A 24305-nucleotide genomic window follows, 5' to 3' on the forward strand; every position below is an offset into this window, starting at 1 on the left:
ATTGCATGGTTTCTCTAGTCTTCCTCTTTAAGCCCTTGGTGCTGATCTTCCAAGGGATTTGCTGGATACCAGGTGTAGTGCGATATTTCAAGGTATGTGCCCATCTGAAGTTGTTTGTCCCAGAGAACCTCCTCCTGGGCCATGGATGGCTGTGGGGTTTTTTTGTTTTTGTTTTTCCAATGGTTTGAAACAGGCTCAGTTAAAGTAAGTATACCCAAGTTTTCCTGTCTTTTTTTCCATTATGTTTTGTAGCCCAAAAAAGTATTTGGTAGAAGCTAAAAGCAGAACCACAGCCAAACAGCTTGCACTTTTTAAGAGGTCTTGGAGAACTACTGTCATCTTTCAGCACCAGAGATTCCCTTTAGGGAAAAAGCACTGGGGCTGCTTTGTTTTTGATGCTGATGCTGCTGTTTCTTAGGTGCCGATGCATGCTTAACTTTCACGTTGGTTGAGGTGAATTCAGGTCTTAATGGAGGTACTTCACAGGGTTGTGACCTTAGGAATTTTCCTTTACCATGCAAGGTTGAGCCATCCTCCTCAAGGGGATGTTCACCCCTGTGCAGGGGCAACAGCAAAGACTTGCTGCTCTGAAGTCTTTGAACAGAACTGGCTTCCTTAATGGGGATGAGTTTTCTGAAAGCAAGGAAACTTCTATGAGACTTAAAGCTCCTCTGGATGTGGCTTCCCTCATTAATATGAACAGGACTTCCAGGTCTGTGTATCATCAGAGTAGCCCTTCTGCCCAGTTGCATTTTAGATCTTGAAGCAATGAGCTGGCAAACACCCCTGCTCCATCTGTTTTACTTCATTGATGGATTCTTTAAAGTTAGATTGTGGTCCCATAGGGACACACTCAACTAATCCTCTGCTTTTAAGATTTTATTTGTGCAATAAATGGATGACAAGGTAGTTTGCAATAAATGGGTTTATAAATGTAACTTTTCTGCAGAGCACTATAGAATAAAATATGGTATCACTACAGCTTTTAACACTGTCTACTTCATTCGTATTTTGAACTGTAATGTGCTCATTTTCTCATTTGGGAAGCCTCTTAGTTTTTTTTTAATACATTTTTATAAATTAACTGGGCACAGATTTAATAATAGCTTGCATATGTATAGCTTTTTTCCTTCTCTGAGGATCTTGGAATGCTTTGCAAACTTAACTGCAATACACAAATTGCATGCCAAAGAACTTGTTTGCTCCGTGCCGAAACGTGGCAGCTGTTTGGAGTTGCTCAGCAACGCTTATGAACGTGAAGGGCAGCGAGGGAAGAATCTTGAACCCAGCACTCGCAGCGGAAGGAGAACGTAGAGGGGAAGGATGCAACTTCCTTGACTGACGCCCAGAGCAAATTCCCCGAAAGAAAAGGTCACAGGAAGGCTTACGAAATCCACACAAGAAAAGCAGGGTGATTACTGAGCCTGGAAGGCAGCACAACAAAGAACATTGAAGGAAATGCTTTGTCATACATCTCCCCTAACTTTTGGGATGCAAAGTCAGTAGGTATGGGTGAAGCAGAGAACATGGAAAGACCTGGGACAGTAGGCTTTTCTGTGCATAGTGAAGCTCCTTAGCAAGATATCCAACAGCAGACACCTTTGCACCTTGGAATAGAAAATTGTTTCTAAGCAGGACCATAAGGTTCCTAAACAAGGGTTTTCGAAAGTGATCCGAAGCTGTTAGCTGTGGTGACTTGGGACCTTCCTAACATCTCCCTGGGTGGCTAAGTTGGAAACAAACAGGACGGTATTGGGTTTCTTTCCTCAAAGACCTTTGTGCTCTTTCAAGAGCTCCCATCCAAGTCATTTGCTGTTTCCATCCCAAAGTGAGATGGTACGGGGGCTTTTTACAGGCGTCTGTCTCTTCCAGCCACCATATCACAGTGTCGCAGTCTGAAGCTGGAGTTACTGTCATGGAGATTGTCAGGTCCCCACCCTGGAAACAAGTTCAGAACTACAAATGAAGCTCATGCACATAACATGTGATTGGAAAAATATTTACAGATAGCAAACTGCCATCTCTGCAGAATGAAAACACGAGAAAATGGAAACGTGATATTTATTTCAATACAATGTTTTTAAAATTTAATTTAAGAGACCAGCTGTTTCTGCTTCTCTTATAAGAGCTTAATTGGTATATAATAGCATAGTTAATTAAATACAAATCAATAGTTTAAAACAGCTAATTGATATTTAATATGTATGGGAAAAAATAACTTAGTTGTAATATAATTAACTCAATATTGAATAAGCAATGGAATTGCAATTATGCCTTTACAGCGATTATAAAGTTTATCGTTCTTTAATAAACTTGCAATTAGACAAGATGAGCAGAAAAATTATTAAACAGGTATTATTGGGGCTATTAAACATTTATTATCATTCCTGGTGGAATACAGCTACACAATGGTACACATTACGATTGTGTTAATAAACCTTTACTACTCCTTTGCAGCGTTAGCCTTTACTGCACTGGTTGATCAGAAACCTAGTTCCCTCTGTGACTTTGTGGGTAGGGTAATTGCCTTGAAAGTGGGTAATGAAATTCCAAATGACAGGAAGAAAGAGGGGATGGAATGAGAAAAAGCAGGAGGGTGCCATAATTTGGGTCAGCAAAGCGTTATCTTCCAAAGCGAACTTATCTTCTCCTGTTGCCTAGGTCATACCTAAGATGCCTTTCTGGAGGTTGCTGTACGTGAAACAGAGCTTAGAGCAGATGAATCTTTTTGTTGGCTTTTGCTTCTTTGTCGCTCGCTGCCCCTAACGCTGGCAATGTTTGGTTTGAAGATGCTTATGCTTTGAGTGGTTTTTTTCTAAGTTCTGAGATGAATCAATGCAAGTTTAAATGTGCTCCCACGTGTGTTTTCTAAACAAAATACTTAAGCTCATGCATCTCAAAAGTGACTGGGATGATGAACTTCAAATGTGGCTTGTTTTTAGTACACTCAAAAAAAATCAGTTGCCAGTGCGAGGAAGTGGATGTGCTCGTTTCAGGGAGTGGGGGACATGCATGGGTTCAAGTTCCCTTTCGGTGGTGTCTCCATGTGGCTCAAAGCCAAAACACTTAAAATGCTGGGTGTCTGCTTAACTGTTTTAGCTTTAGGTAGCTACTAAAAGCCATGAAGTGGTGAGCCATCCTTAGGCATCAGAGTCATCTTGAAATGTTCTTGCCTTTTAAAGGCACTCTCAAGTATTTAAAGGTGCCTTTAGCTATAAAGATTTTTGCATGTTCTCACAAATTTATGGTATGAATTATTATATGCAGTGCTCTTGTATAGCTCCTTTCATCATGGAATATCAAAGTGCTTTTTAAGCATTAATTACAGCCTCCCTCAGGGAGGCAGAGAGAAGACAAACACCCATGCCAGTGTGCACTGGTCAAGGCTACAGATGGGTAATTTAGTCTGGATCTAGCCCATGTGCCTCCTCTGTGACTGTTCCTTCCCCGAAAGGCCTCCCTCTCAGGTGCATTTCGCTCCCTGCAGTCTGGAAGATAAGAGCTGGCTGTTTGAGGTGTGGGTGCCACAGTGTGGTATTCACCCCTCGCGTAGGCTGGAGCTGTTGCCGCTTGTAGCGCAGCTCCCTCCCACCCGCTTTGGCTCGAGATGCTTTTGTGGGTGTTTGTGGCTGCAGTCTGTGGGGCCGGCATCAGCAAGCAGGACAGCGCGCGCACGCCAGGATGTACGACGCGTGTCTGAGTGAGTAAGATAGGAATGCTGGCTTGCTCGACGCCGCTGTGGACTGTGCCGTCTTGTGTGGTGCTAATCTAATTGTGTTGTTTTAATTACACTTTGATACCTCGGTGCTTGTTGGAGGCTCAATAGGAATCAATGCTATTTTGCTTTCCTGTCAATAAAGACATAAATGCCTCTTGCCCGCTTCACAGGTTCTGTGTAAACACTCGCAGAGGCTTGGGATGCTATCGGCAGGCTCGCAGCCGTTGTGCTGCGTGCAGATTGATACGTGTGGGATGTCCGTTCTCACAGGCCTTGCACAACCCTTTATGGAGACTCCACGTGAAGTCCAGTGAGGTCCCATCGATTCAGGTTATCGGACAGCGCTAACTGAGACACCCTGTGCTGAATGTCCTTCAACTAAAACCAGCAGGTCCTAACAGTAATCAGGAATATCCAATAGAGGCATCTAATGCTCTGCAAGTGGATATATTTGTTAGTGTATTTGCAGTTGCCAAGCAGGCTGTGCCACGGCAGCGTGGATCCTGTTGCCTTAGTCCTGAACAGCAAGAGGGCTGCTTTCTGCTTTAGGATTGGAGAAGGTTACTGTTTACTTTTTTCTCTTGATCTGGACTCTGATTCAAGAAGCTGCTGGGGAAGAGGATGGTTGATTTGCCTGCCCCAAATTATTTTCTTGAGGCGACTATGTGCGAGTTAGTCACTGCCTTTTATAGTCAATGAGAGAATAACAAGCACTGCTAGAGACCACTTGTATCCTCCAAACTTGCCCGAGATAGGTGAGGTGAGTCACTTTCTAGTGATGCCTGTTTCTTTCCATTTGGGTGACCGCTGTAGGGGTCGATGTGGGTTTAGGGGTGTAATTAAATCTCAACTCGCCTTAGGGATCTCAAGAGACATACTGAGCATTGACTTCAGTGAGATTGCTCGCGTGTTTTACTTCAAGGGGATGCTGAAGTCCTCCCTAGTTGGAAGCCTTAGGATCATGAGCTGAGGGTCCTTAGACTCTTGCAAGAGGAAGCCGCGTGAAGGAAACCACTTTAACTAGTCTTGTGGAGAGGAGGATGCTAAAAGGAACCCTCTGCCAGGATGCCATGTCGGCTAGTAGTACCAGGAAAGGGTATTGTATATACAGTGCTCTGTAAATCCAGGTGGTGTTCCTGCACATCACACTGTGGTGAGCAACTTTCTTTTCTGGAAACAGTCCAGATGTGCAAGCCAAACCCCAGGTTACACCCTGGAGTTAAAAGCCAAACCTGTGTGGCTAGGCTCTGCCTGGCACGAGCAAAGGCTGCCGCGCAGCGCTCGCTCCGCTCCAAAGCTGTTGCTGTGCTCTGAGCCCCCCTGCTTCACTGCCTTCCCCCCTTCCGTTCGGCACAACTTCGTGACAGTCCTGAGCGCTCCCCCCTCGGCAGAGGGGGCTCTAAAGAGACCACAGCCGCATTAAGTAAACATCAAAGGGGCTTTGATCAGCGGGGCTCTGCAGAGCGCAGGGGCCCCCGAGGAACTCTGCAGGTCCATAGGCAGGCACCGTCAGGGACGTGGTACCTTAATTTTCTCCACTGCGACACAGGCGAATTTGTTTGAAGAAGCAGAGCTTTTCGCCGCTCTGAGACGCACACAGGGGGAATGCACGCATGTAGCCTCCTTCTGGAAAATCCTCGCTCGGATCTTTCTCTGCTTGTTACTGATAGTCAGAAACCCCTGTTAAGAAATCAAGGGATCAAAGGCATGTGCCTCCTCAGACTGGCACGCCGCCACTCTTGGGGTCACTTGTTTGTTTCTAAAGGGCAAGTTGCCTCAAGTCAGACTTGTCTTCCCTTTAGAGGTCCGTGTCCCATTTTACCATGCTGCTTGTTAAAGGCCGAAGGGATTAGAGTCCGTATTGCTGCAAAGCACCAATGTGGAGGAAGTTACAGCTTGTTCCTTGTGCATAATATAAAGGAGCACTTAAGAAATAGGCAAGGGAGGGGGCAGTCACCCTCCCCTCTCTGGATGTGTGTGGCAAAGCACAGCAGCACAGAGTCCGCAACTGGAAGCAGTTGGGTTGCAACCACCGTCCCGCATCTGTCCCTCTGCGTTGCTGAGATCCCCTGGCCAAGTTCAGCTTTCAAGCTGGCCAGAGACCGATGACATGCCTGCCTCTCTGGTGCTTTGCCTAGCATCATCTGCAGACTTTGCTCCCTGTGGCATCCCCACGTGCTTGCCCTTGTCCCCGGGGCATTCTTACCTGCTAACGTCGCTCCTTCTCCTCTTGCAGAACTGGGGCTCCCAGGAAGAGGATGCTGCCTAGTACTGGGGTTCATGTACAAGGAGAAGTACCGCAGGATGACTGAAGGTGAGTGGCTTCCCCACCTTCTGTTCTTCCTTCCTCTTTAATAATCTCACTGCAAGGGATGTGAATGTTGGCTATTGCTAGCAACGTGCTGGGTTCTTGTTTGCACTGAGGAGAAAATCCTGCTCCCCTTTGATCTCTGAAACTTCCTAATAGGTAACGATGTTGGAAGCCCCCTAGGCGAGACTGCACAAGAGCAGAGGCTTACAAGTTCCATACATCCAGCATCCACTGTTTTTTCCCCAGCCCACGGGAAGGATTTGTCACATGGGAAGTTCTTGCAGCAGTTGCTGCATCTAGTCCTTTCAGTCTGGCTGTGTGGTAACGCCTCACCGTGACACCTTTAGCGTACGACTTTTCAGCTGTTTGTACTGGTGCATCTGCATGACTAGTTATCTTTGTATCACCAGTGTCCAGGAAGCTGCAACGTCCTGGAGCTTACATGGGCTTCCTAGCTGGACAAATGTCCACCTTATTAGTGACAGAGTTACAAAAGTCAGTTGGAGAGTCAGGCCTAGCCTTGAGGTGATCAAAAGGCATCAGCATTTGTTTGGAAAAATGTTTGTTCCTTATCTGGAATCAGGGAAGCAGAGGCTTCATTCTGTTGCTCATCAAACTCTTACACGGAGGCTGAGAGATCTCTAAAATTTCCCTGTTACGTATTCTAGTCACCCTACGGTGCTTTACAAGCATTGATTAATCCATAGAAATATCATAAATAATTATGAACCATAATACTAAACCGAAAAAAAACGACGCTTGGAAGAGTGAGTGTCTCTGCTTCTGGTAGCTTCATTGCTTGGCGTCTTTTTCTGAAGCAAACCACTGGTGCAGCACCATCTGTGATTAATGCTGAATCAGAGAAGGACTTTGTGTTGGGGATGTGGCAGTGAGAGTTTGGCTATAACGAGGTTACTCTGGGGACTTGATCCAAACAGGCCTGAGTTGCGTTTGGTCCTTGTTTGAGGTTTTGATTGGGAATGGTTTGAAAAAAAGGGGAGGGTTGTGCCCCCTTGTATGGGATAGCATATTCCCAGTGATTAGTCTCGGGGTCCTTACTCTTACTGGAAGCCTTGTCTTCATGAAAGTAAAAGGTGCATTAGCTTTCATGGGGTAAAACTAGTGGAGACAGGTTATGGCTTGAATATCCATTAGAAGATCAGAAGTTCCATACTTTTCCCAGCAGCCTCAATACAGAGCTGATAATATGGAGAAAGTACTTCAGAAGATTTCATCTCATGTTTGTTAATTATCGCATGCTTTTTAAACACTGATTAGAATATGTTTCTTTAATAGCAAGGGGCTGCCCCTTGGGAGAATGGATGGCAAAGCCTGGTCTAAGTGTTGCAAGAAGGTGAAATCTCTCTTAATATTTTCCCGTCCCCTAGGCCTCTCAATGAGAGGTTGTGGCCATGCTCAGGCAAGTAGGAGTGCTCTAGGCACGCTGTCATGGCGCCGGAGAGCCAGCAGGCACGTGGACATGCCAGGCATCCCACCTGAGCCTTTGGGATCATTCAGAGACGCTCCTGTCCCCAGTGGATTTGAGTTCTGCTTCCGCCTACGAAGCAAGCCCCCTTTTCAGCCTGAACGTGGCTTTGTGTAAAGAGAACAAAGAAACATGAAAGGCCAAAAGTAAAGCCTTTGTGTGGGAAAGGGAACAAAGTGTACCTGCCTCGCTCTGTGCGGCAGATGAGTTTCTGGCCCCTACAGACCGTGGGACCCCTACATTTAAAGGTACAATCTGCCAAAAACAAAGTCAAGGGATCTCTATGGCGACAAAGACCGCCTAGGACTTTCTTGTGTTTTCAGTAGAGGCGGTTCTGGGTGACAGTCGTGGGCCTCGAGCCTCCCCGGCTTTGAATTTCAGCACTGATCCAAGCTATGCAGCGTGGGCTGAGCTTTGATGTGAGCTGAGGCAGGTTTCAGATGTCTGGTCGTCTACAGTGGTACAGCTAAGCTGTTTTCCTGCCCAAAGTACATGAGCCAGGCTCTTTGGGCCAGGTACCTTGTGGGGATAAGGAGGGAGACAGGTTCCCTTTTATATTTTCCCAAGTGAGAGCTTTTCCTCCTTTATTACGTTATGATGTTAATGAATAGCCCTAGTAATAATTACAGGGTAGCAGAAGGGACTGAATGTAGAGGCAGGCAACAGGGTGATCGGATAGTTATGAGGTGTGGGGTCTCCATCACAGTGGGAACGGGTGATTCCAGGGGTCATTAGAACCTTACTGTTGCTTAATGGAGACTTCTGGAGAACGCACTTGTAGGTGGAGAAGCCCGGGGGACTTAGACACCTTGTCAGTGTGGAAGAATTGCACCACATTGCGCTGCTTTAGCTGCAGCAGGAGATTGCATAACATGAATGGTCTTCAGATGTGTTCCTTCATCTTCAGTTGTGTTCCTGGGAACTGGAAAAATATGAAGGCCCTGAAGGCCCAGTTGGTGGGAAAGCACTTGTCTTGGCTATCCTTGTGGAGAAGGTCCAAGCTTGGTACTTGCAGGCAAGAGTGGCAACCTCTCCCAGTGGCGGGGTTAAATAAATAAATGTGCTCCTCAGCTGTGTGGCTTACAAGTGGCAAAGATGCTCTGTGGCTATGCCCAGCAAGGGCCTCTGGTAGCAGTATGTTGTCTGTTTACCAACTGGCAAGTGATGCACGTCCATTGATGCAACTGATTGCAGATGCAGACTCTTGCGGCTGAGCTGCTCTCTAGGGTAAGAAGCGAACATAAGGGTTTGAGCACTTCTCTTTGTTAGTGTTATTTAATAAATATCAACTCTTAACCTATGTCGTGAAAAAACAGGTCTGGATGAGGTGCTGGTGTCTCCCAGCTGTAAGACAGCGGTACAGTCTTGGCTGCTGTCAGCACTGCTGGTGATGTGCAAGACAAAACCAAGTCGGGCACTCTCCCCGCGGCTGGCACTGCCGTAACGCATCGGGTGCCATCGGCTCCCGGTCTGCCTCCTGCCGTGTTGCTGCTGTGAAGCGCGCAGCAGGAAGGCAGGTTGGATGTGGGTGCAATTTAGAGGCGCACGTGGGAAGCGGAGCTGGGGAACGGGAAGGTGCTGCTCCAGTGTGGCTGCTACCTGATCATCCCTTTGCCGTGATTGACGATTGCCCTGTCTGTGTGCTGGGATCGCTATGTGGTGTGCGGCTGTGAGTTGTAGGGTGAAATTAAGCTGGTGACGGTTGTAGACAGAGGGAGAGAGGTAGAGCTGTCTGTAATGACGGCCTTGCAATAAAGACACTTTAGAGTTAATCCTCCACCATCTGTCTTCATTCTGCTAATAACCCACTCAATCAGATGCTGCAGACTGTTTGTTAACATTCAGAAACAGATACATAATCGGGAGGAGTGTGCTGGTTATTCGCTAGAGGCTGGATTCCTTCTCAGGAAAAACTCTCCCCTGGCCACAGTGGCGGTTCAGTGGGAGCCAGGGCCGCTGGGCACGATCTGCCAGCGCACATACCATAAAACCAAGGTCATGCTGAGGCTGGCAACAAGATGGATTTCCCTGCTTTTCCCAGGTTTTGTGCTATTTTGGCTAAAGTTGGTTTTGAGGACAGGAAAGTGGTGTCTGTGACATGGCTCACCATAGTCCCGTCCCATCCCCCACCCCAAAAGCAAGGCTCTCAAAACCTGACCTGAAAACTAGGACTGGATTTCTGTTCCCTCTTCCCCCTCCCCATCCAGTCATCTTCTCTTTCGAAAGCTGGAGGTCTGCAGTGGACGGTGCAGTCTTCACAGGCAAGAGGTGTGCTGCAAAATCCCTCCCCGCTCACCCTAGCGTGCTTGGTCCCTGCCCGTCCCCATTAGTAGCTGCAGGCCCCAACTTAGGCTTGCTCCGCTCTCCTGTGAGGTGGCCGAAGACTGGTATTCAGATGTTGATCCTACTCCTGTTTTTCTTGTCTTTCTCTTTCCTGCCTTTGACTTCTCGCCAGATCTAACTCGAGTCATTAGCAAGCGTCACTGCAGCAATTATGGCACTTTTTGGCTGCCATTCATAAAGCTACTAACGGGAACGATTAAGCACTAAGAGGTGTCAGCCTACTCCTTCACCACCTGTTCCTGCCAGCCGCTGGCTGCTAGAAGGTGCTCGCAGGCGAGCGGGAGCGTGGCAAGGCAGCGCGCTCCATCTCCCTCGCCTCCCTTTTCAGGTGCTTCTCTGGCTCTCGTGTCCTCCTGCGTTGCAGGCAGGTGGCATCTGTGCAGGATGGGCCCAGCCCTCTGAGTTTGTAATTGCGTGGAGGGGAAGCTTTCTGCTCATGTCTGAGGCTGGGTGGTGAAAGCGGGGCTGCCTGGGAGAAGGGATGGGTAAAGGACTCGGTGCAGCGTGCTCCTCCTGGACAGGTTAATGGATGACGGAGAATGATCCGTGTTTGGGGAAGGATGCTCTCCCCCTCTTCAGCTCCCTCTTTGGCTTATATCCCTGCTTTGCTCACATCTGTGCCATCAGTCAGGGACAGGCACCGGGTTAAAATCCGTATCTTAATCTCCAGGCAGTTTCCTCTAACTTGGCTGCTGCAGCTATGAATGCTGGCTAGTGTGCCAGGAGAGGTGTTTGTGTTAGTTATCTCTGGCAGAAGGAACCCACCACATACATCACGGCTGGGAGCAGAACTTGGTTTCTGTAGTGTTTTCTGCATTCAAGGTGTCTCAATTCACTGTACAAGGTACTGCAGTACAAGCAGCCATTATGTGCTGAGCTGCAGCTTCCACACAGCAATGGATGCTGCTCTGTGTTTAACTGGGAGAGGGTGTTGCTTAGCAGATAATATTTGCTGGTTAATGGTTATAGAAATCTGTTCAGATGAGGGTTAACTGAATCTAAGACAGGAGATTTGTCTCCAAAGACCATGTGGATGTTGTGGGGCTGTTGGTTAGCATAAGAAAAATCTTGAAGCCTGGGAGCTTGATTTGGACTCTGAGCTGCAGTTGGTAAAAGCAATGGCTTTGAGAACTTCATTTCAACCATTTCGTTCAGAAGGGACGGGATCTCATCAGTTAAAGGTGCCGGGCCTAAAATAAGGTAGTCGTATCTCTTGTCAGGGGCAGATGGAGGCCCCAACAGAGTGAGATACAACCCCCTTCCTCCGATGTTGGCCTTAAGGTGCAGGTCAGGTTTGACCCAGGCAGCGAGTGATGGCAATGGCCTGAGTGGAGGGAGAGCCGCCAACCGGCTCTCTGTTGTTCCTGCTTCACTCTTCTGCAAGATGGCTTGTGTCCCTTTGTAGCCCCCAGGGCCTGGGACTAGCAGGGATTTTTCGGATCAGCCCCTTGTCTGCCTGGCAGAACAAGCTCCCACTTCTGGCTTGTGTTATCAGCTGTGTTTTAACACTCGTGAACTGCAAGCGGTGTAGCTTTGGATGGGTTTTTTGTCTTAAATGCCCGTGTATCTCTAGTTTGCAGGTAGGTTTCAGTTCTGCTAGACGCAGGGAGAGAATTGTGCATGCATATGAAAGCTGTTTTTATGGCTTACAATTATCTCGTACCCATCCTCAGAATAATTATAGCTCCTACATTATTAATAATTGGAATTCCAGTCCTTGTCATAGATCACAAAATGGAAAGGAAGCTCAACCCAGGGTTTTGCATAATGTACTTTGGTCTAAACTGAATAATTGGTAAATGGTGAAAATCGTTATTTTTCCCCATTCCTTGATGCTGGAATTAGTGAGATATTAGTGCAATTAGCCAGTGTTTCCATTTGAGCCTGCAATCATTTGCTTTGTAATTTAGAATAAACGTAAAAGCCCACTTGTGCAGTTGAACAGATTATTTGTCCTGTTTAAAAGTATCTAATGGGGTGGCTGTCATCTAAGGAAGATGCATTTGACCCATTTCAATTTGTTTCCCTGTTAATTTGCTATCTGTTTTCCTGGATCTTTTTTTAATAAAAACATAAAGAAGTGGGCGAGAGAGACCAAGGAGGGAGAGAATAAGAAGCACTATAGATCTGGAGTTTATCATAAGCCAAAGTAAGTTGAAATCAAGGCTGTTAAACTGCACAAAGCAATAAAAAGAAAACGCTATTTGGAGATCGTTTAAAGGGCCGAGTGACTTGTCAATGAAAGGTTGCTCTGTTCGACTGGTTCTTAATAGCTTCTCAAAGGGAATCTGCAGCTCTAGCAAGAATGAAGGCTGCAGATCCTTTTGCAGCTGTTCTATTGGGGGAAGGAGTATTTAGGTTAGCAGCCTGTTGGGGTGCAGCAGCAGCAAGGCTGAGATGGGAGAAGGCTGGAGAGCAGAGGAGAGGAGACTGATTTAAACCTGAAGCACCTGGGTTCAGGCTTTAAAAGAGGTCTTAAACATCGAAGCCCTGCATAACCAGGTAGATGTACAGGGCGGGTGTGTCACTCTTGTCTTGCGTTGTGCGACAGACCGGTGTCTAGTGTTCAGTTCAGTCCTGTCCTGCTGTGACCCTACCAGCCTGCCCCCTTGCTCCTTCAGTGAAGGAGACCGCTAACGAAGAAACTCCGTGCGTTTCCCTCCCAAAGGCTGAGCAGCCTTTATATGCATCTTTCTGTCATGCCCCATCAAACCGCCTGGGGAGAAACCAGCTGGGACTCTGGGATGGAGTCGCTGTTGTTTTGGGGAAAAATAGCTTGTTCAGAGGAGCTGGCTGTGTCTCTGCTCCAAATGTCTCTCTTGCTTGGATCCCGCTTCTGCTGCCTGCAGTAGTTCAAAATAGGTTCAATGAATGTTTCCTGCCAGGAAAATGTCCTATTAGAGTATGGCATTAAGACACAGTGACGTATTTGTGCCACCATTAGCAGCCCAGCAAGGCAGTTGCTGCCTCAGAATTGCATGGATTTATGGGGAAGCATAATCTGAATTAGGATTTTGCAAGTGGCTTTACATCTGCAACAGCACTGCCTGAGCATGGGTCCCCCACACTCTTAAGGATAAAGCGGAGCCAACCCCCCTCATCCCTGCAAAAGATGACCTTTCTCTTCTACGAATGCCAAGAGGCAGCCCCCATGCTCCTGGGTGTACAGTGCACTGCTGGAGAAACTGAGATTTAACCGAGTCCTTTGGCCTGCCACTGGAAGCTTCTGTCTCTCGAGATCTGGACATCGCGGGAGACTAGCACTTCAATGTGTTGTTTCAGTTGGCGGAAGCGGTGGTCCCCAGCACCTTACATGTGGCCATCTGAGGTGCTGCTCACCTGCCTGGGCAGTGAGCAGGACCCTTTGGTGTTCAGTCTGCAGCCTGGGAACAGGATTGCCTGCAATGCTTTCCTAAAAGCTACAGGGTCCCTGGCATGAGATCTAGTGGGATTCGTTGTAGTGGTGAGTCCTTTGCTAGCTGATCTGCAAAGCTCCCTGCAGGGTGCAGTGTGAATTTTGCATTGCTAACTCCACTGCTGTCATCACCAGTAACAGGTTCTGTCTCCTCCCGGGCTTGGCAGCTCTGTGATAGGAGAGCTTGTGTTACCCCAAGTGTTGTCACTTGTGTCTCTCTGAGAAGACACAATTGCAATTGATTAGGGAAGGCATCTCCTGTATAAGCTGCATGGGCCTTTTGTTCTTTATCTGACAAAGGCATTTGAGAGGGAAGAAAAGAGTGGATGGAGCAAGCTCCGGAAAAGTTGTTAAAGATGCATTCTTATCAGCAGAGGTCTCATTGACATCTCTCTGATGCTCTGCATGTCTGTCAGACAAACAAGGCAGGGCTGTAAGTTAAACCAGAGGAAAAAACACCAAACTAGCTGTCTCTTGTCTAGTGTTGAGGCAGACCTCACCTGGGTTGGGTCAGCTGGGTAAAATGCAGGACCTCTCTGGAGAGACATACACTGCTGTGAGCCGAGTCTTTGTTGGTGAAACACAATTTACAAGGAATTTGCAGACATGCGCAAGGAATTTACGCATGTGTACAAGGAAGCTGCCATGGGAGGGATCCAGTGTGCTCTGCACCACCTCCATTCAGGCAGGATAGGAAGCTCCTCCTGTCATATCTAATGCCTATGTTGCTCATAGCAAAAAGTAACTCTTGATTTACTGCGGCTCCCTGCCCCTTTGGGGAGCGGGATCTGAGTTTCATCCTTGATGCTCCAATTGTCCAGAGTGGCTGTGGTACATACCTGAGCAGCATCACTGGTTATAAATTTGTTAAAAACCTTACACTTTTTATGGCAACAGTGGTACTGTAGCAGTTAATGGTCTAAGGGTATGATTTTATCTATTGATTTGAGTAGAAGTCCCCTGTGGAAAGTTATTGCTGCGTAGTCTTAACTAAATGAATACAGTGCTTCCTCACTCCCTGCGTACTAGCTGAGAACAGTGTGTTCTTCCTCAGATAATGTAAAATAATTCAATCACTTCAATATCTGCTAAGCCTGCGAGCGTGTATGAGAGAACCTGAGATCACGTGGCACCCGTGCCATTCCTTTTCAAGGGATGAAGAGCCTACTAAAGCCATTTAAGGGATCTGAGATGTTAACAGACGCAGAAAAATAACTAGGAGGGATTTAGAATATCTTGGCTATTTAAATTCTGTTGTACTTGTCTTCCTCTTTAAGTTCTTAATCACATTTGTTGTGAGATGTGCCTGTAAGGAACATAGCAGTCTGTTCAGAAAAATTTGCCCTGTGAAATGCATCTGAAAAAGGGCAGAGTTAAGGTTATATACTTCACGTTAGACTGAGTGTCTACTTTCCTCATCTGTGCGCTGCCTCCCAGCTACCCTCAGAGGTTCCCCTCAAGCGTGTGTATTTATTGACGATTTCCCCCTCTCTGCAGAGCCACTGCTATAGCCAGGGGTCTGTTTTTAGCTTTCCTCCCTCGGTGCCTATGGGGACCCTGCCAGAGAGGTTGCTGGCAGACTGTATTTCACAAGCAATACAGGTCACCCTGTTAACGTGGTGTCCACCAGACCAGAACCTGGACACGCAGGTCTGGCTATACCATTAAGTCAGGTTCTGATGATGCCATAAATCCTCCTGTAAGCTCTCCCCGTTTCGACACAAGGGCATGATTGTGCAGAAGCCTCCAACTTCTCAGTGTACTTGGAAGTCATTGCTTCCAGGAGAAAGACCCAGACTTCGATTCAGGAAGAGGGCAGGAGTGTGGCAGCGTATGCCTACCTAGGCCTGGAGAAAGGAAGAGCTCTTTCTTGCCCATGTTTGGAAGCCTTCCTTGGGTACAGTCACTGCAATGCAGTACCGCTTTCTACAAGGCATTGCAGGCCTTTCAACTGCAGCAAGAAAACACGCAGGTCATGTCAGTCGTGGCCTGCCTGGTCCAGATCGCTAACTTCACTCTCAGGAAGAGGCAGGGGACGCGTGCACGCTTCTGCTGGTGTATCTGGAGTTGTGGATTGATAGACTGGCGCAACGAAGCAGTACCAGCTTACCGTAGCTTAGAATATCAATTAAAACTGATGCAGTCGTGTAAGCTGCGCTCAGAGACGCAAGCTCTGTATTGATAAACAGCCAGGCTTGCCATTGAGCTGGCTCTCAAGCCAGCGGAAGTAAATCCACTGTGCAGTTGTGAATAGAAACTTGCTGTGGCCATAGTTGTTAGAGTACTTCCAGCAAAAGCTAGGCTGCAGGGTGGGAGCTCAGGAAGGTTTTTGTGAAGGTGAAGCCTTTCCGGCATTGCAAGCACGTGAGTCTCTTGCTTTGGTCATGCTGCAGTGGCATACTGTGAAGGGGCTCAAATCAAAGTTTTGAGCCTCCTTTACCCACCGGTTTCTTCGTGTAACTTTAGGTCACAGAACATAATCTCTGCCCCTTGCTCTGAGCCTATAAAATGAAACTCCTTTCTCACTGAAACTGTGAGATACCCTCCACGTTTTACAGATATAATGAAGAATTGGAAGAAACAGTATGTTTTTAGGCCAAAACACAAGATGAACCCACTTCCGTTTCTCTTGTGAAGTGGAACTGGGTTGGAGTCGACTGAAAGGTGTTGCAAAACTCTCAGCAAAACAGCTTGCTTTGTTTGGGTTGGCATTTTTTTAACCCTTCCTTTAAAAAAAAAAACAATCTTTTCACAAGGAAATAGTGAAATGTTGTTTTTAAAGTATCAAGTTGAGTGTTGCAAGTCCTGCTCTTTTTCATCCCAAGCTATTTGCTGCATCTGGCCAAACCCTGCCATCTGTATTCAGTAAATAAGCCTGCAGTGCATTAGCAGCCTTGAGGGTGAGGCTGATGAAGACAGAAGGAACAGGCGTGATCACAAAACTGAAGGACAGGTAGAGAGTATGTTTGAGGGGGAGTGCAAGTGAAATTCTCTCTGGCCAGGCAGCCGGCATGACAGTTATTTAGCACTCAAGGCTGCTCACGTGTTCCTGCACAAAGAAATGAACTTAAACCACAAACCTTAACAGTTACCTCCAGTGCAGCAGCAATCTCAGTGCCCTGTATAAATACATATGCTTTTCTGTCCGGTATTTGCTCTTATAGGTTTATACTCAATCTATAAATGTATTAATGGGTCTAATCTTAAAACATATCTGGAGATATAGATTGAGATTCCCCCTACCCCCCACGCTTAACAAAGATGAAGGCTTTATATAGATGGGGGAAAGTGAAGGGAAGTGAAATGTTCAGTGACTAATCATCTTCATCAATATTCATGGGAGACAGTATGCATTTTGGGCTTTAAAATGAAGGAAGAAAGAAATTGACTTCTAAAGAAGCTAAATGAAATATTTAGTTTGACCTGGAGATAAATATGCCAGGTCTTTGTTGCCAACAGCTTAGAGTAGCATTCAGCTGAGGAGCTTTCAGGGAAGGGGCCTGGTGGAGATCTCTGGGAGGCAGCGCGGCAGTGAGGTACGAGGATGCTGGCAGCTCACGTTGGTTCGTGCAGCGGCAGCAGAAGTCTTCAGCTGACGATGTACAGCATCTAGCACAACATGGACTTCAAACGGGGAAGGCGATCCCTACCCCCAGGGAACCTGTGATCTAAGCAACCTGAAGAGCAAATAAGGAATAGCAACAAGGTGAGGGTTGCCCACAGCACGCCAGTGGCAAAGCTGGGATTAGGCTTGGGCTATCCAAAATTCTCCCGCTTGCCCTCTGCTCTGTCCTTCCTAAAGTGGAAAATGAGCCCAGTTACACCTTCCTTGATGTTGAAAAGTGTAACCCCCCACTCCCACCCCATACTTAAAGGTAGATACTTGATCCGTCCCCATTTTGATTGTCTGTTAGCTAGGGTGGGGAGAAGAAGGAAAGAAAGAAGGATTTTTTTTTTTTTCCTCTGCAGAAAAAACGCTTGAACTAAGGTTTTTTCTTTTTTTCTTTGGTCGGAAGGATGTTGCTCCAGATTTGCAGCAGTTTTAGTGGAGGATAGAAAGATGGCCAGGATTTTAATCACAAGATTTAATTACTGAAAGAGCAAGTCGGGTCTGCAAGAAAAGCTTTTCCCTAGTCTTCTGTATTTCTCCTCTTCTAAATCTCTTCATTCTCTGCAAGTTGCCCTTGTCTCCTCTTCAGGCCTCCTCTGCTTGCAAGGCTCCTCCTTTTCATTTCCGTGCCACCCCTTTCCTCCCCAGAGTGACAGCTGTCCCACCCCCCCGCCAAGGTGGTTTGCCCTTGAGACCAGCTCTGATCTGTGCCCTGATAGAAGGGCCTAGTATTGACTTTGGCTTCGGCTTCATTAAGAGGCAGTCTCATTTGTCAACTTGTTTGTTTCGATAGCTGCTTGGGAGATACAGGGCCCGCAAACCCCTCCTTGCCGTGCCGCGGCATCATTCCAGCCATAACTCCCTCTTCAAGGGTTTCCAGGCAAGGTCACTGCAGGTGGCCCTGCACAGTCCTTTCCTTCTCATTAATCGATGTCACGGAGGCTTTAAGCAAGGTTAGATCCAGTCAGTTCCTGGAGGGGAGACCTCTGAAGGGACTCCAGAGGCTGTGAGAAGCTGTGTGCAGGTGCCTTAATCTGCAGTGCTCCCAGCTGGAAATGTGTGCGGTTGCACAGAGGTCCTTTCTGCTCCCAGGGGGCTGAGAGGTGGGGTCTGAGATGAGCTGTCCTGGGGAGATCCTTCTTGGGGGTTCTCTGGTGCTGGGTGAGGAAGGACTGCAAGTAATGAAGATTAATTTCTCTTATCAGCTGCCATCAGATAACTCATCTGCCAATAATGGTTTCTGGTTTTTATCCAGATGATCAAATGAGGTTAATCAAAGAAGTTAACCATGCTTTTTTTCTTACCTTTTGGTCAGTGGATAACATATTGACAGGCATTTGCTTGCAGTTTGACCTCTCTCCAGCAATTACCTCCCAGTGCCGCATGCCTCCAGGGTGACTTTCCTGGAGAACCTGTTGCAGCAGGGCTGGGACTGTAGTTGATGGTAAGGTATAGAGACCCCCAAGAGACAAATGTATTTACTGTCTGCTGCTTCTCAGAAGGAGTATTTTGATGCAAATGATCTTTCTCTAAAGCAGTATGAAATAGCTGAAGCTCTAGGCATAGGTGTTCCCCAGGGCTGCTGAAAGATTTGGAGGGGGTTAGTACAACAGCCTTGGGAGGCAGAGAGGTTCGTGGCAATGTAGGAGGAATACGTTTCCCTGCAAGGGTTAAAGCTGCATTTGGTCTAGCTGTCCTGGGCACTGCAGCATTTCTGGCAGCCAAGATGGAGCTTGGGGAAAGATGTTCCTGTTTTTTGCCACAAGCATTTTGCTTGAGCAGATCCCAAGGTAATAAGGCATCAGTAATTGTGTGGCTCCACGCAGGCTGCGGTGTGACTGGCGCCGGAGCGTTGTGTGCAGCGCTGGTCCCCGCAGCCTGGGGAGCGTGGAGCAAAGCCGGAGGGAATGCTAACAATGGCAGCAGGAATGGCACAGGGATTAGAGAGCAAGTCATACGAGGAGAGACTGAGGGAGGTAAATTTATATAGTTTGGAGAAGGCTCAAGGGGAGACACGATCAGAGTCTATAAATACCCGCAGCAGGAGAAGCCAAGGGAGGAAATTATTCATGGCCTTAAAAGAAGGGAGGACAAGGAGCAATGCCTGAAGCGAAGGCAGGAAAAGTTTATTCTAGACCTTATGTGGAAGGAGAATGGCCTTCAGAGTCAGTATTCTGACCGAGGTAGGGCAGCGCTACAACTTGGTGCTTGGCACGCTCTCTGAAGCCCCACAAAGCCACTCTGTCTCTCTCTGTCGCTCATACCGAGCTTCATCTCGTTTCACAGCAGCTCCACTGCGTTTCTTCCCTCTCGGCCATTTCACATGGGCGTCTTGCACCAAGCAGCCCCAGAGTGCCTCAGAAGGTTTAATAAAGCAGATTGAGATGCAGTTGGCCTTATGGCTTGACAACTAGTTCCCCTTGGACAGAAACATTTGCCTTCGCTGGGTGACAATGCTTTAAGCCTGTAGCCTTAGGCGCTGTGGCTCATTGCTAGTCATCTCTCCAATGAATAATACACAGACCTGAATATCTGTCTGCATACATCTTCCTCTCCTATAGGGTAATTTAATGGTATCTTTGGGCATCCTGCTCCTGAGATGAAGAGATTACTTCGAACCTGCAGCCCACAACCACAGCCCTTGGTTTCAAACGTCATTAAGTTTCATTATAACAAATAAACACTGCAATGACATTTATAAGTTACCAGAGAGCACAGAAACACAAATATGAAGCAGATAAACTGCATTTGATCCAAATAATTACTGCAGGCAATATTGAGCTTGGGCTGAGCTGGCAGCCGGGTGCCGAGTAATTTATTGGAGTCCGTAAGGCGCTGTGTTACACATTAGTTTTTAAAAATTATGGTGATGGTTATGTGTCTGTCCCTAAGGCCTTAAATAGGTTATGTTTGTGCCTTGCTGAAGGCAGGAAGCTTTTCCTCAAGTCAGAAATGGAGGTGGTACCGACTGTGCTGCTGTTGACTAGTTTTGGGACTCTCCTATCCCTCTTCTTCAGTATTTCAGCCTGAGAAACTACCTGCGTTTGGGTTCTGCCATGGTTAAAACTGCAGGAGAGGCTTTGAAGCCGCCTGCTGCCCTGAGGTTTCTGTCCCCAGCTGTGGACTCATAGGGTTTCAGGAAGATGGACTCCCTCCAGAGAGCTTGCCACTGTATGAGACTGTAATACAGTAATAATTAAGTTCACTTCCTTCCTTCATTTTGATTCAGCCTCTGGTCAGAACTCCCAAGCTTTACGCTACCTGCTAGAAACCCCAGGCAAGAAATCCTCTAACAGCAAACCAGAACAAAAATCACCTCCCCCCAAAAACCTGAATGCCAAGTGGTCCCTGGTTGGGTGAGCTCTCATGAATCTTTGCCTAGCCCTGCAGGGAAAGGGGTTTGCCTGCTCCAGCATGCTTTGGGAGAGAGCACATCTTGTTAGCGAGCCACGTGGAGCTTGTCACAGGATGGGAAAGCTTCCTCTGTCCTGCAGGCTTGGAGGCTCAGCCCAGGAGGGGGTTCGGAAACAGCTGGGTTTATTGATGAGTATCTCATTACCTGCTAATTAACTCAACAGGCTGGAATGCACTAATCTTCTCTTGGACTGGGGTTTCACACATCCAGGCCATTGTCTCTGCAGTGGAGACCATTGAAAGGGAGATAGTGTTTAAAAAAAAAAAAGAAAAAGTCTTGTGCTTAAATACATTGGAGTCTCCTTCTGATGTGGGTCTTCTCTCCTCCAGCAGCGAAGCAGAGACACTGTTGTGTCTGATAACAGCAGTAAGGCATGGTCACTTCTCCTTGGCCTCTCCCAAGGATGCACATGGTTTGACAGAGCAGTTGCCAGGCTGTTAATATTGATGGAGTTCTAATTTCCTCTCTTTTTGCACATTTCTTACTTGTACTGAGTAAATCCTAGTCAGAAAGCAGGACCTGTTGTAGGTGTGGGTGCAGGTCGCTGACCTCTTCCGTGATGACTCCTTTCTGCTGCAAGCAGCATTTCTCCCGTTCCAGCTGAGCAATGGATAAATGTGCTTTCTAGATGTTCCCCTGGGTCTAAGGATATCGTGGAGGCAATGAGGAGACAGCTTTTATTAGGCCATCACGTATAGGCAGAAAAGTAGATGAGTCTTAAGCATCTTCAGGTAATGAGTATGGGCATGGGCTTGAAACGATTCCTGCTTAACTGATAGTCTGCTCCATTTTTTTCACCTTAGTGTCTCTTACCTCCCTCATCTTTTTCCGTAGCACTCTTTGTGTATTGCTTGTGCGTAACTTCAGAGTTAAAACAAATTATTCTAAAGACCAGCTGAAATATGAATCTTGCATTTTTAAAAAAGTGCACATATTTACAATCATTTCTGCTTTGAAAAATCAAAACAAACAATAATTACAGCAGAAATCTGCTAATTCTCACTTCACTTCATCTTCAGACTTGATAATTCACACAGCACAACCTGAAGCAATCTCACCCTGCTTCTCAGCTCAGCTGAACAGCAGAAAGCTGGAGCGCGTCTTCAGCCTCAGTGATCTCTGATCCCTTTTTACTGTCACAGAGCTAATCTGGCCAGGAGTCCCCCAGAAACAGTATGGTTGATGTTTCCTGCAGGCAGTGGCCTCTCTCTGCTTCAGTACAATAGTAAGATTTGTTCTCATATTTTCCTGCCTCAAAACGTTGGGTTTGATGCACAATTTGGGTATTTCTGATTCAGTGGAGGTATCTACTGGAGGGGTTTTGTGTGGGTTGCAATTGAAGCACCTGGAAAAGCTGGAAACAAAGCCTGTTAGAGAGCTTGGCCTCTTGCTGATTAACCGTTCTTTGCCTGAATTTCCTGATCTGTAACATGGGCATAATGTCTCGCCAACCTGTGGTGAGATTACCGATGTATAGGCGCTCAAATATTTTGAGGAGGAGATGAGTGTATATATATTTAAACTTTTCAGAAATAACCCAAGCGATGGATTAGCTGCCAGAGGGACTCTGGAAAACCTTGTTTAAACTAGTAGAAGGCAATGAGGCCAAAATAAAAGCTTGTCATGCAGCGGGGTCGCTTTCACTGGAGGTTTGGTTAAAAGGTGCAAGAGCGGGACAGAATGTTTCAGGGTTTTTGGTATCAAATATCTGCATTTTCTGTTCTGAAAAGGTTCTTTTTGATTTCTCTCTGTGACTCAAAGTATGTGATAACAAATTCTGAAAAATGAGGATGGAAGTAAGACATTGTGTGACCCAGAGCAAGTTCTTTGGTCTAATTTTCCACCCTGTAGACTGCATAACTTCCAGTTTCTACTGTTCCTGGGATCAGAGCCAGACTTTGAAATCTCAAAATCATTTGTGAAATGGATTATTCATCCTTCTCCTAGTTTTCCTATTGATGAGTGTCCTCTGTGCCCTCTAACTCAGAGATGAGCTTTCTGAGATTTATAGGACCATATTTCAAAAGAGCAGGCCTGATCTGGGAACAGGGGGTGGACCAAGGGGACGTACCTAGATGGAATGTAATTCAGGGCTGTGGGGAATCACCTGAGCGTTTCCAGAAGGTCACATGGGAGGAAGTCCTCAAGGATTTTATCAGGGATACTGTGGGGGGGAGGCTGGGGGGGGGTCAGAGAAGCTAATTTGCAATATATAGCCCAGAATGGAGGTGTCTGGTTGCGTGGATGGGAGTGTTAGCCGCAGACCTCTGCCCACCAGTTTGGGTGTTAGCTGTTTTCCTGCTTTGTGAATTCAAGTGGGTGTTTGTAGATAACTTGCCTCCCAGGAGCGTCTGTGCAGCACTCCTGGAGCTGAGAGTCCTGCTGATAGCTTTGCAAGTGTGGCCATCAGCTACAAATGGATGGTATCAGAAAAGCACCTGTAGTCGACACGAAGAAGGCTGGCTTGGCTGGAGTTACCGAAGCGGCCGCGGCTCGCAGAGCAGCTCCCTCGCGAGCTGTCGGTCTGGTCTGGCTGTTGTGGAGCTGTGCCAGGACAGCTATGCCTTGACAGAGGAGCAAATGGTAATTTATTATTCTGCGACAGGTTCCTCGTGAACACTGGCAACAAAATATTTCTTACAGTCCTTGACAGTTTTCAGTTGGAGCTAGGGCCTCCAGCTGGATCAATGTGAGGAAATCTCTGCCCCTCTGCTAATGAGACTGAAGTATCTCCTGCCTCAGGTTAGGGATGCTGACCAGCACCACGTGCAGGGTTTATGTGCCTTTGAAATAACCCTGGGTACTCGCAGCGCGCTCGCTCTTCGTTTCCAGCCACAGCCGGCACGCCCCGTGTACCCCAAGCAACCTTGGAAGGAGGCTCGGCCAACAGCTGCCCTCGGCACCGATCGCAGGGTAACTGCGGCGGCCTGGGCCCCCTTTGCCCGGGGCGCGAGGCTGAGCTCTGCTGCCGAAGCCGCGTGCTACTAATAACCGCGCTGGGGCCGCTCCAGCCACCCCCAGGGAGCGAGCCATCACCCAGCAAAGGGAGGCAGGAAACTGAGGCACAGAGAGGGTAAGCTGCTGGAGCTTCTTTCAGCCTTAAACTGAGAACATCTCTTCTTTCTGCTGTTGGCTTTAGTAACGCAGTGAGCTCTGCCTCCCGCTAACCTGCCAGTACTCCTGCTGTCCCCCTTTAAAGCCTCTCCTGCATCCTCTGCCACAGAGCCCACTAGCTCCAAGGCAGCCAAGTGTGTGAAGAGGAGCCTCTAATGTGCTGACCCTCGTGGCCAAAGCCCACCTAATTCGGTTTGCTGCTTCTGTTTCCGACCCAGGGAGAGTCTTGTGTGCCTCAAAGCTCATCTGTTGTGGGTTTTGGCTCTCCCCTCCTGCCCGCGCTGTATCGGCTGGTGTAATAGAAGATAACACTTCCTATGAGCCCATGCTTTGTCTGAGCAGCAGGTACGCACTAGCATGTTGAAGTGGAACGGCCAGGAGCCGTATGTTCTGATCCTGAATATTCAGCGTGATCTAGTCCATAAGGTCACTTGAACGTTGTTTGTGGAGATGGCTTTTTTTTTTTCCTTCCTTCCTTGATGCAGCACACTAGCTTGTTTTCTATCAGTGCAGCTACCAAGAACAGGTATTTAATCTCACAAGAGGTAATTCTCGAAGCTGGTGCTGGGAGGAGGTTGCCAATAAATATCCCACGGTAAGTGTACTCTTACACCTTTCCCAATTGGTAGCTAATAACAGAGCAGACGATGACATTTAAGCCCTTTCTGCATGGCTGATCAAACTACTCACAGTGACTTTGAAAGCAGTGCTGGGATTTCACATGGGTATCAAAGCAAGTAGAATACTCAATAGTTCAGATCTCTTGCCTGTGTGACTAATAGACAAAAAGATTTCTAAAAGGTCTAATATCTTATTCAAAATTTTGCTATCTCATATTTGAAGCTACTTAGTGGACACAGCGGGATGCTGATGTTTCTTCTCTAAGCAACATT

General features: G+C 47.3%; 1 protein-coding gene across 10 annotated transcripts in view; it reads left to right on the forward strand.

The window, feature by feature from the left end:
• Positions 1-24305, forward strand: part of KIRREL3 (kirre like nephrin family adhesion molecule 3) — a 385983-nt gene that overhangs the window by 235289 nt on the left and 126389 nt on the right. For 9 of the 10 annotated variants that reach the window (XM_068916750.1, XM_068916743.1, XM_068916744.1 and 6 more), the window contains exon 2: positions 5955-6032. The exons of the other annotated variant lie outside the window; for it this stretch is intronic. In XM_068916750.1, coding sequence (XP_068772851.1) covers positions 5999-6032 — 34 coding nt within the window. In that variant the 5' untranslated portion in view covers positions 5955-5998. The remainder of the gene's footprint in view (positions 1-5954; positions 6033-24305) is intronic. 10 annotated transcript variants of the gene reach the window in all.

Source organism: Struthio camelus, chromosome 22 (genome assembly GCF_040807025.1).
Source record: "Struthio camelus isolate bStrCam1 chromosome 22, bStrCam1.hap1, whole genome shotgun sequence".
In the NCBI taxonomy this organism is placed as follows: domain Eukaryota; kingdom Metazoa; phylum Chordata; class Aves; order Struthioniformes; family Struthionidae; genus Struthio; species Struthio camelus.